This window comes from Zalophus californianus, chromosome 6, assembly GCF_009762305.2.
Source record: "Zalophus californianus isolate mZalCal1 chromosome 6, mZalCal1.pri.v2, whole genome shotgun sequence".
In the NCBI taxonomy this organism is placed as follows: Eukaryota; Metazoa; Chordata; class Mammalia; order Carnivora; family Otariidae; genus Zalophus; species Zalophus californianus.
The window spans coordinates 58,957,303-58,970,233 of record NC_045600.1 but is presented as its reverse complement, the minus strand read 5'-3'; the positions used below and the strand labels follow the sequence as shown (position 1 = coordinate 58,970,233).

Sequence of the window (12,931 nt, the reverse complement as noted above, 5' to 3'; positions counted from 1 at the left end):
CTTACCTCAGGACCCCTGCATGTGTGATGCTAATATGTATGTACATCAATTTTGAAGCCTTCCCACATATGCTTTGGACTTAAAACAGACATGTAGGGTAACTTCCTCTAGGGAACACCATTTACAGGTAGATATCGAAACCTCTGATATGTAAGCTTCTAATAGGTATAGTAAATTGAAAATGAAAGATTAATCAGGTATAGAAAAATAGAAATTCTTCTTTAATACCATCTGACTTAAAACTATTCACTACACTTGTGTAAAGTATAAGAAAAGATAACATTTTTCAGGAAAATATGAAAAAGGCCAAATATCAGGTACCTAACTTAGACCTCATCTTGACTATTTAAAATAAGATTTAAACAAAATTATTGATTTCTTTGTAATTCTGTGGGAACCATTCTCTCAGCTTTGACATTTACAAGCAATCACTGGACCTCTTCTGGCCACTGGCTTTTTATTTTTATTTTTTTAAGATTTATTTATTTATTTTAGAGAGGGAGAGAGAGAAAGAGAGAGAATGTGCAAGTGCATGGGGGGAGGGACAGAGGGAGAGAGAGGAGAGGGAGTCTTAAGCAGCCTCTGAACTGAGCATGGAGCCTGATGCAGGACTCGATCTCATGACCCTGAAATCATGACCTGAGCTGAAACCAAGAGTTAAATGCTTAACTGACTGAACCACCCAGGCACTCCTGGCCACTGGCTTTTTAAAAGGTAAAATACCTTTTAACTTACTACCTGGCCATGGTAAAAAGGCTTCTCTGTGATATCTTTCATTCCAGACACTCTGTCAGAGAGCAGAACTCTGTCCGTCCTACCTGTCCCTTAGACTTCTAGAAGTTTCCTGGGTTGAGATTTATCTGGGGAACATTGGCCAACATGCTGTCATCTGGTTGTGCTGGCATCCTACCCTCAGAGCATGGCAGCCTCACTTGTGAACATCTCAGTGCCACAGGTCAGAGGGCTCTTAGTTCTTTGATGCAACTTATTTTCTTTAAGTACCCACCATTTAAATATAATAGTTTTTGAATCATCATGGAGAATGACTGCCTCACATACTTATTAAAAAAATCAAAGAGTTTATTCATTCATTCCTTTTCCTACAATGTGGTAAGCATTGTTTTAGACATGGTTAATACAATGATAGAAAAGACAGTTCTTGACCTTGAAGAACTCATTGTATGGAGTAGACCAATATATAAAGAGACAAAGTATAATACTGTTTAATGATTAGTCTAAATAGAGACTAAGTACCTAGCAGAGAAAAAATTGATATAATTTTCTTTCATTTATTTACTCATTCACTTACTCACAAATAATTGCAGATGGTATAAATGCACTAAGTACTTGAGATATAAAGATGGGTAAGACACAATTACTTTTTTAAGGAATTCTCAGACTTTAAAGTTTTAAAGTACTTAAACTTTCTGGTCTCAGGATGCCTTTTTTTTAGAGTTTAAATATTCTTTTTTAAAAAATTTAAATTCAATTAATTAACATATAATGTATTATTGGTTTCAGAGGTACAGCTCTGTGATTCATCGGTCTTATATAATACCCAGTACTCATTACATCACATGTTCTTCTTAATGTCTATCATCCAGTTACTGGAGGATGCCTTTAAACTCTTGAAAAATATCTTAAGGACTCAAAGGAGTTTTTGTTTATGTGGATTGTATCAACCAATGTTTACCATAATAGAAATTAAAACTGAGAGAAATATAAATATTTATTCATTCATTTAAAATAATAATAAGCCAATTACATATGAACATATATTGTTTTAGAAAAAATAGTATCCCCCCAAAATTTAGCAAGAACATTTTTTTGCAAATCTGTATAATACCTGGTTTAATAGAGAGCTAGAGTCTCAGATCTGTTTCTTCATTCAATGTGTTGTGTATGTTCTTTTGGTTGAAATATATTATGTAAGCCTGGTCTCATACATATTAAAAAGGGAATAATATTTTAATAGCTTCTTAACATAATTATGGATACTATTCTTTATTAATACACCAAAACTGTGCAAGTGGTAGTTTCTTAAAGATGAGTTGCAATGAGGACTCCGAAACAAGATAAATTAACTTATTGTATATCATTACAGTAAAGTCCATTGGTCTACCTTGTGCTTTGAATGGTTCTTTAACCTCTGCATGCTTTTGTAATCTCATGTGTTAATCATATGGGAAAAGTATTGGTTCACTGTTTTACCCACTGCTGCTTTTCCATCATCAGTGCAAAGGTCAACACAGTGAAAAAGGCAAATAAGGCTTAGTATTATTATGAAAATAGCCTTGACATTGCAGATCCCCTAGAAGGGTCTCAAAGGTTGTCAGGAGTCTGTGGACCACACTTTGAGAAGTGCTAGTTGATTGGAAGTAGGAGAAAGAGGGTAAGAGAGTGCAGTTTGGATTCAGGTTGTCTAGGTTCAAACAGAGCACTGCTACTGCACTCTCAGTGTGACCTTGGGCAGGTTTCTTAACTTTTTGAGCCTCAGTTTCTTCATCCACAGAATGGGGTTGCAAACAGTTCCTGCTTCATGGTGTTGTGGTGAAGATTAAGCTTAAATGAGATAATGCTCATATATGTCGATGATTATGATTATGATAATGATTACTTAGACAATTACAATAGTGTGATGCATGCTGAAACAGAGGCAGGGCACAGAGTAATGACAGGATCAGTAAAGGTTTGGTGGCAGAAGGAAGGCTGGGCAGAGTCCTGAAAAGGGTCAGTTGCAGCTACAGAATTGCCACTGCCCTCTCCTCAAGCTCCTCTTCCTCCATTTTCTATTTTGGAGGGTGGTACCTTCATCTGTTTACTCTCCCAAAGCAGAGCCCTGGGAGTGTGCATTGAAGCCAGGAGAAGAAGGCAATTGAAAAGAGAGGGAGAGGGAGGAGCAAGATGGGAGAGGAGTAGGAGACCTAAATTTCATCTGGTCCCAGGAATTCAGCTGGGTAGGGATCAAACCATTCTGAACACCTACAAACTCAACAGGAGATCGAAGAAAAGAATAGCAGCAATTCTCTGAACAGAAAAGCGACCACTTTCTGGAAGGTAGGACGCGTGGAGAAGTGAATCTGAGGCAATATTCGGGAGGATAGACGGTGGGGGAGGGGGCCTCGGTCAGCTGCTACCGGCAAGTGATAGAGCAGCAGAGCACAAAATCAGAACTTTTAAGAAATTGGCTCCGCTGAGGGACATCACTCCAGTGACTAAGTGGGGGGTGGAACCCTCACTGGGACAGTGTGGTCTCAGGACACTCGGGGTCACAGAAAGACTGGGGGGTGCCTGAGTGCAGCAGAGCTCCCAGGTATTGGAGAGGGGAAACCAGCTGCAGAGACAGAGCCGAGAAATGGGCTCTCAGCTCAGGGTTGCCATAAACCGTGATCCGCGGCATAGTTGGGCCACTGCTCTTCCAGCAGGGACCCAACAAGCGGCAGATCCGGGGAGACTCCCCTTCCTCCCCCAGGAGGAGCGGCACGGGAGCACACCGCAGGGATCTGCTGGGTTTGGAGACTCCACACCCAGTCGGGTGCCAGAGATAGAAACGCTTGGTCACAGGCCGGGTGAGCATGGAGTGCAGCCAGAGACAGGGGAGACAGGAGTGACTGACTGCTTTTCTCTGGGGGCGCACTGAGGAGTGGGGCCCCGAGTTCTCGGCTCCTCCGGGGTGGAGATTGGGAGGTCGCCATTTTCACTCTCGTCCTCCAAAGCTGTACCGAAAGCTTGCAGGGAACAAAAAGCTCTGGAGAGCAAACCTGAGCAGATTACTTACCCGGACTGGCAAGGGCGGGGCAATTCCGCCTCCTGCAAAGACATTTGGGAACCATGGCAACAGGCCCCTCCCCCAGAAGATCAGCAAGAACAGCCAGCCAAGACTAAGTTTACCGATCAATGAGAACAGCAGAACTCCAGCGCTAGGGGAATACAGCACATAGAACTCATGGCTTTTTCCCCCTGATTCTTTAGTCTTTCAAAGTTAATTTTTTTAATTTTCTTTTTGAATTATTCTTTTTCCCTTTTCCAACCAACATCTTATCAATCCCTTTTAAAAAAATCTTTTTTATTTTTCATTTTTAGAGTCATATTCTGTCCCTTCATAGTAGTTAACCTTATTTTTGGTGTATATATATATATATATATATATAAGTTGTTCTTTCTTTAAAATTTGGGATACAGTTTCTTCTCACAGACCAAAATATACCCTAAATCTCTAGTGTATGGCTTTGTTCTAGTCTCCTGCCTGATCACATTCTTCCCCCCCTTTTTTAAATGTCTCTTCTTTCTTTTTTCAACTAACTTCTTATCTTATCAATTCCTTTTATAAAATCTTTTATAATTTTCATCTTTACATTCATATTCCATCCCTTCATCATACTTACCCTTATTTTTGTACGTATATAAGCTTTTCTTTCTTTAAAATTTTGGGAGGCAGTTTCTTCTAACAGACCAAAATACACCCAAAATCTCATGTGTGGCACTGACCTATTTACAGCCTGATCATATTTGATCATATTCTTTTTTTTAAATTTTTTTTTTCTTTCTTTCCCTTTTCCCCCCAGGTTTCAGGTCTCTTCTGATTTGTTTAGTGTATATTTTTCTGGGGTCGTTGTTACTCTGTTAGCATTTTATTCTCTCATTCATCTATTATCCTCTGGACAAAATGACAAGATGAAAAAAATCACCTCAAAAAAAAAAGAACAAGAGGCAGTACCAACTGCCGGGGACCTAATCAATATGGACATTAGTAAGATGTTGGAACCAGAGTTCAGAATGACAATTATAAAGATATTAGCTGGGCTTGAATAAAGCATGGAAGATATTAGAGAAACCCTTTCTGGAGAAATAAAAGAACTAAAATCTAACCAAGTCAAAATCAAAAAGGCTATCAATGAGGTGTAGTAAAAAATGGAGGCTCTAACTGCTAGGATAAATGAGGCAGAAGAGAGAATTAGTGATACAGAAGACCAAATGATGGAAAATAAAGAAGCTGAGAAAAAGAGAGATAAACAACTACTGGATCACGAGGGCAGAATTCGAGATATAAGTGATACCATAAGACAAAACAATATTGGAGTACTTGGGATCCCAGAAGAAGAAGAAAGAGAGAGAGGGGCAGAAGGTGTATTGGAGCAAATTATAGCAGAGAACTTCCCTAATTTGGGGAAGGAAACAGGCATCAAAATCCAGGAGGCACAGAGAACCCCCCTCAAAATCAATAAAAATAGGTCAACACCCCGACATCTAATAGTAAAACTTATGAGTCTCAGAGACAAAGAGAAAATCCTGAAAGCAGCTCGGGAGAAGAGATCTGTAACCTACAATGGTAGAAACATTAGATTGGCAACAGACCTATCCACAGAGACCTGGCAGGCCAGAAAGGACTGGCATGATACCTTCAGAGCACTAAATGAGAAAAATATGCAGCCAAGAATACTATATCCAGCTAGGCTGACATTGAAAATAGAAGGAGAGATAAAAAACTGCCAGGACAAACAAAAACTAAAGGAATTTGCAAACATTTCCTTATACCACACACAAAAATACACTCAAAATCGTTGAAAGACCTAAATGTGAGACAGGAGTCCATCAAAATCCTAAAGGGGAACACAGGCAGCAACCTCTTCACCCTCAGCCACAGCAACTTCTTCCTAGAAACATCGCCAAAGGCAAGGGAAGCAAGGGCAAAAATGAACTATTGGGACTTCATCAAGATAAAAGCTTTTGCACAGCAAGGGAAACAGTCAACAAAACCAAAAGACAACCGACAGAATGGAAGACGATATTTGCAAATGACATATCAGCTAGTATCCAAAATCTAGAAAGAACTTATCAAACTCAACACCCAAAGAACAAATGATCCAATCAAGAAATGGGCAGAAGACATGAACAGACATTTTTCCAAAGAAGACATCCAAATGGCCAACAGACACATGAAAAAGTGCTCAACATTGCTTGGCATCAGGGAAATCCAAATCAAAACCTCAATGAGATACCACCTCACACCAGTCAGAATTTCTAAAATTAACAAGTCAGGAAACGACAGATGTTGGCAGGGATGTGGAGAAAGGGGGACCCTCTTATACTGTTGGTGGGAATGCAAGCTGGTGCAGCCACTCTGGAAAACAGTATGGAGGTTATGGAGGTTCCTCAAAAAGTTGAAAATAGAGCTACCATACAACCCAGCAATTGCACTACTGGGTATTTACCACAAAGATACAAATGTAGGGATCCGAAGGGGTACATGCACCCTGATGTTTATAGCAGCAATATCCACAATAGCCAAACTGTGTAAAGAGCTAAGATGTCCATTGACAGATGAATGGATAAAGAAGAGGTGGTATATATACACAAATGAATATTATGCAGCCATCAAAAGGAATGAAATCTTGCCATTGGCAATGACATGGATGGAACCGGAGGGTATTATGCTGAGCGAAATAAGTCAATCAGAGAAAGACATGTATCATATGATCTCACTGATATGAGGAATTCTTAATCTCAAGAAACAAACTGAGGGTTGCTGGAATGGTGGGGGGTGGGAGGGATGGGGTGGCTGGGTGATAGACGTTGGTGAGGGTATGTGCTATGTTGAGTGCTGTGAATTGTGTAAGACTGTTGAATCACAGACCTGTACCTCTGAAACAAATAATTCATTTTATGTTAAAAAAAGAAGAAGATAGTAGGAAGGGAAAAATGAAGGGGGGGGAAATCGGAGGGGGAGAAGAACCATGAGAGACTATGGACTCTGAGAAACAAACTGAGGGTTCTAGAGGGGAGGGTTTGGGGGGATAGGTTAGTCTGGTGATAAGTATTAAAGAGGGGATGTATTGAATGGTGCACTGGGTGTTATATGCAAACAATGAATCATGGAACACTACATCAAAAACTAATGATGTAATGTATGGTGATTAACATAACATAATAAAATTAAAAAAAAAAAGAAAAGAAAGCGAGAGATTAACAGGGCCAAATCTATGGAGAATGCAATGAATGAGCTTGCCATAGTAAGCACAGGGCCCCTAACACATATTGCCCGAATATATCTATTCTGCTATTATATGAAAAAGGTTTTATTAAGCCCCCTTTTTACTGATGAGGAGAATGAAGCTAAAAAGGGTTAAGTAACTTGACCAAAATCACACTTTTATTAATCGACAGATCCAGGGTTTGAATAGTGTCCCATCTAGTTGCAAAGCTTTTACTCTTTTCACAGTACCATCCAATAAGTAGTTTTATAGAAATATGAGCTCTGGATTAAAGTTTCATTTTACAAATGGAAATTTCTTGGTTTAGCCATCCCTTTTTGCATAATAAAGATATATAGTATTTGGTGCTGTATGACATTTTTACCCTTTATTTTACTTATTCACAAATGAATGTATCAAAGAACAAAGAGATGCAATTGCATTTTGAAGTCATTCTCTAGAATCCAGATTTTTATATACATCAGAATGGTTTTATTATCTGTTAATTTGAGACAGTGAAGCTTTAACTGCCAGTACTCCATAATCCCAAATCGTTCTGGTTTAAAATTGGGTAATATCCAAATATGGCTATAAAGATACTTTACCTAAGACTTGGTGAGATTAAGTCAGTGAGACATTTTTAAGGAACACAAAATAGTTTTAAGAGTAATATTTTGTGAGAGTTTTTCATTAGGGCTTGGTATGGAGCAGGGATATCTGGGTGGTCTTCTTGAGGCCTCTTGGTCAGCTCTTCTTTGAGGACTTGGAGTCAGGCTTCTGGAAGAGCATCTGGTTAGCAGAAATCCCATTTCTCAGGACCAAAGAACCTCAGAGGTCAGATGTTTCGGTGGGCCTTGATCTGTGTGAGTATGGGGTGAAGTCAGGGTAAGATTGGTGTCTTATGATTACCTTAGAGTTGGTGCATAGTAACTGTGGGGGAGCTATATTTTCTTTCTTTTTTTAAAAATTTTTTATTGTTATGTTAATCACCATACATTACATCATTAGTTTTTGATGTAGTGTTCCATGATTCATTGTTTGTGCATAACACCCAGTACTCCACGCAGAATGTGACCTCTTTAATACCCATCACCAGGCTAACCCATCCCCCCACCCCCCTCCCCTCTAGAACCCTCAGTTTGTTTTTCAGAGTCCATTGTTTCTCATGGTTCGTCTAGGGGAGCTATATTTTCTGAGACAAGAGCCAGAGAAAATAATTTGCTAGGCTTTACATTGTTCTTAAGTCAATTTGAATTTCTTTCTAAATCTTCAGAGGAAACTTACTACCTTTGCTTAATTTCAATTATGCATTTTAATCATCATTTTATGGTTAGAAAAAACATTGTGTGACTTAAAACTTTGGAAGGACCAATAAGTAGAACATTCTTGTACATCTGTGTTTTCTCACAGAATGTGCTTGAGGAACTTCCCAAAGCTATCTCAAGTATTTTCCAGCTCGAACAAGAGGATGTATTAGAGTGGGGAGTCTCCGAAGCAGAAAGCACAGTATTTAAATCTCAGGAAACTCTGGAAGCTCGACTAGCAGATGAATCCAGTAAACCTTTGAAAGATGAACAGCCCACAGGTGATTCCAAAGCAGCCAAATGGGCATCCTTACAGGTAAAGCACTATTTGTTTGGAAAGAGTTACGATTGTTGGGGATGTGCAAGTGTGAAGAAATGGACCAGGCAAGGGCCACAGCATGGAGGTGGGTTCACCCTGAAAAAGGGCCTTCTATTTGCAAATTGCTCATTTGCAAAAAGGGGACATCTGTGTGTTGAGGGCTTTTAGTCTCAGCCCTGATTACAACTCTGTGGAGAGAAGACACATTTGTAAGGAGGGAAGGAACCTCAGGGCTTTCAGAAATTGACCAAGAGCCCTCACATTTCCATCTGGAGGGAGTCAGAAATTGTAACCCAGGGACCAGGACTGGGTGAATTTTGTATATTTTATAACTTTGCCCTGTTTAGGTTTATTCTAACCCTAAGTCTTTTCCTATTGTGAGAATGTTTCTCAGATTCATTTTATATATGTATAATTTAAATAATTTTTTACCATATCTGTGTATTGCCTTACTGCTATTCAATTAGTACTTTTCTTTGAGTTACCTTTTGACTTTAATGAATTTATTTAAAATGGATACATTATTATTAGGATTAAAAAAAAGCCACTTTTCCCTGAACCACAAAATATTATCTTGATTATCACCACGGGTCCTCTCTCTAACTGATTCAAATGGATACAACTTCTTGGGTAAACAACCTTCCCTCTCCTGTTGGGTCCCCTCTCCCCATCAAAGACCATGTTCCTGCTAAAATGTTTCACCCATGTCAACTGGCCGTTCTTCAACTTGTGCCCAAAACTCCCAACTCTGAAACCTTTGGGTTTATATGTGACCTCCCCTTCCCTTGCCTTTCACCCACATTGAGTCTCCAAGGTCTAGATTCCTCCTAACATTATTGCTTGTAATTTTTTCATTCTCTTTTCCAGTTGCCTTCATCCTAGTCTGGGTCCTAGTGACCTTATGTTTGGATTAACGCAGTTGCCTCCTGGCTTTTCTTCATTTCTCAAGTCCTACTTTCTTAAATTCATCTTGCATGATGCTAGCATATTGATCTATTGGGAATAATGGGTAATAAGGAAGATGCACAAATAATAATTGACCAGAGAAAATCCACGACTGCTGTGAAGGAGAAGGGACTGTATCTTATGATGGGTTATGGACCCCATCAGAAGTCATGCTGTCTTTCTAAAGCATGCACTTGGGGGTATGAAGTGAATCCTGCCAAGGCTAAGTGAACCCACTCTTTGCTAACTACTCCAGGTGAATCCTCTGTTTCAGCCTGACACCTTCTAGGTGTGGAGCCCTTAGATAGCATCTTTTTCTTTCTTTCCTTTTTTTTAAAGTGTCGTTTTAAAAAAGATTTTATTCATTTATTTGAGAGAGAGGGAGAGACAGAGATAGCAAGAGAGGGCATGAGTGGGGAGGAGAGGGAGAAGCAGGCTCCCACTGAGCAGGGAGCCCGACTTGGGACTCAATCCCAGGATCCTGAGATCATGACCTGAACTGAAAGCAGACGCTTAACCAACTGAGCCACCTAGGTGTCCCTTAAACAGTATCTTTAAAGACCATGGCATCTTGATGAAAAAGTGTTAGGCTGGTGAGTGTAGACAGTGTTTTCACCCATACTTCTATCTGAACATTGGGACTTTGGAAATAAAATGTGGGCATGAGAGGCAAATAGTTAGCTACTAAATGTGTAAAACAATGACCTGGATTTCTGGACAGTGATTTAACAATGATGGCCTGGCAGGAATTCAAATCTCTCATTAGAAAAGTTTCACATTAATTCTTTTGGATTGTTGTGGCTGCTGTTAAATATTATTAAGAAATTATAGAAATTTATTTATTTTTAGTAAAAAGAGGCAGCCCTTCCCTAAGGTAAGTAGCATTTATTATTTACCACATGCCAACCACTTTGCTAAGTATTTTGCATATATTATCCTACTTTTTCCTAAAAATAGATTTCTTAACAAGACTGTATTTGAAGAAACTATCATAAAGAAGATAAATAACTTGTCCAAGTACAAATATCTAGTTAGGTTGTAAAGGAAGGACCTGAAATGAGATGGTCTAATTCTGGAAACTTTACTCTTTACAACCCTTTGCAACAGTGCTCTTTCATAACAACAATTAACAGGTATGTGGTTAAGTATAAGAACAAACACAAATGACTAGGAATAGAGTGTCCCTCACAAAACTAGAAGGAATGTTGGACAAGAAAGACTTGGGAGAATGGATTAAGAGAGCTCTAAACCAGAACCAGAAGTGTTTCAAGAGGAGGAGAAGAGAAGACCATAAAAGACTTTAGGGTTTATTGTTTTGCATAGTGTGGGACATATTAGAAATGCCATAGAAAGGCAATAGTCCTGTGACTCATACCACCAAGTGTCTTGTATTTATTTGCATTAACATGTCAAGATCAGTTATAATCCATGAACTTTACTTTGGACACTTGAGGCCCAAAATTAGTCTCTAGAATCTCTGGCACAGGAATGAGGAATAATGTACTCCAGCAAGGCAGGCCAGACTGGGGGTACAAGAAGACCTCTTTTTTTTTTGAGGCCAAAGAATGAGTTTTATTAATGATTGCTGCCTGGTTTTATATACATATCTCAGTTCATATCCTGAGAAATTCTTTTCCACTCAATCTATTTCTATTACAGTCCTGTATTTTGTTACCATCTCATTATCTGTCTGAGAGACTGATTCAAAGTGAGGTTTAACATGCTGAGCATTTGGACAGCAAAGAGCAAGAATTTTTCTTTTCCTTTTTTTTTAAATTTAATTTATTATGTTATGTTAATCACCATACAATACATCATTAGTTTTTGATGTAGTGATCCACGATTCATTGTTTTTGTATAACACCCAGTGCTTTATGCAGTACGTGCCCTCTTTAATACCCATCACCAGGCTAACCCATCCCCCCCACCCTCCCCTCTAGAACCCTCAGTTTGTTTCTCAGAGTCCATAGTCTCTCATGGTTCATCTCCCCCTCTGATTTCCCCCCCTTCATTTTTCCCTTCCTTCTCCTAATGTCCTCCATGCTATTCCTATGTTCCACAAATAAGTGAAACCATATGATAATTGACTTTCTCTGCTTGACTTATTTCACTTAGCATAATCTCCCCCAGTCCCATCCATGTTGATGTAAAAGTTGGGTATTCATCCTTTCTGATGGCTGAGTAATACTCCATTGTATATATGGACCACATCTTCTTTTTCCATTCATCTGTTGAAGGGCATCTCGGCTCTTTCTTAGAAGCTCATTAGTATAATAAAGGTTATTAGGACTCTCTTCTCAATCATGACCAACATGACTTAGATAAATTAAATGGAAAAGAGAAATGAGGAAATGGTGACCGTGAAGAAATGTCTGACACAAGGGCCTGTGAGAGGATTGTTGAGCATTTTAGGAGGGAAAAGGGTAAAAAGTCTATAAAAATATAGATACCACATGTCTTGAGATTCTAAATGGAAGGAAGTTTAAGAGATGCGGGATGCCCTTAATCCCCTCAGATTCTCACAAAAACAGTTATGAGTGATCTATTGCATTCACAGTTTTAAAAATATACAAAGATGAAAGAAGAAATACACATCCATAGATAAATGTAAAAGTGACATGTGGCTGTAATAATTATATCAAAAATCCTAAGATCCAGAATGGGTTGAGGCCTGTGAATCATGCTAGGAATAAAAAAAGTTTTTTTTTTCATATTAGTTTAAGAGCAAAGAGAGAAAAAAGGAAGGATAACCCCATCATTATGGATGAATAGTGTGATGACAACAGATGACAGAGTTGCCTTAATTTAATTTTGAAAAAAGGTTGAGGTTTTAAGTAAACAGAAATATGACAAAGAGAAAAGGAAGCTGATAAACTTGTACTTTGCTTCTCTTAAATCTGACAAGGAGAATAATCTTTCATTTAGAAAGAAGGGAAAAAGAAGTGATAAAAGAAACTTGAAGCCCCAGATTGGTAAAAGATTGTAAGAGTTAACTTAGATACCTGAGCCTGTCAGCTCAGATAGATAGGTTGAAGCCAGTTGCCCCCCTGCCTGCAGCAGCTTTGAGGAGGTGCTGCAATGAGAGGAGAGCTAGAAGCCTGGGGACGGGCAACTGCAAATCTGAGATTTATTTTTTTAAGGATAAGGGTGATAATTTCTGTAATGTATGTACTGATCTTGGACAAAACTCTGGAATGATTAAATGAATCACTAAAAGAATTGTAAAAACTTTAGAAGAACCCTTTATATATATGGCTTATAAGGGGAAGCAGTAATCACTTGGAGCCAGCATGGGCTTCCTAAGGATAAGCCACAGAAGACCAACCTTACTTCTTTTTTAGACTTACTAGACTGAGCATCAGAAAAGTGTCAGACTTGGAGTTCAATGCAAG

The 12,931-nt window shown here is 38.9% G+C and overlaps 1 protein-coding gene across 1 annotated transcript in view; it reads left to right on the top strand.

Annotated features, from left to right (window-relative positions):
• The window catches only part of TTC6 (tetratricopeptide repeat domain 6), a 203,354-nt gene that overhangs the window by 66,897 nt on the left and 123,526 nt on the right, over positions 1 to 12,931 (top strand). Inside the window, exon 4 of the mRNA XM_035728139.1 lies at positions 8,382 to 8,591. Coding sequence (XP_035584032.1) covers positions 8,382 to 8,591 — 210 coding nt within the window. The remainder of the gene's footprint in view (positions 1 to 8,381; positions 8,592 to 12,931) is intronic.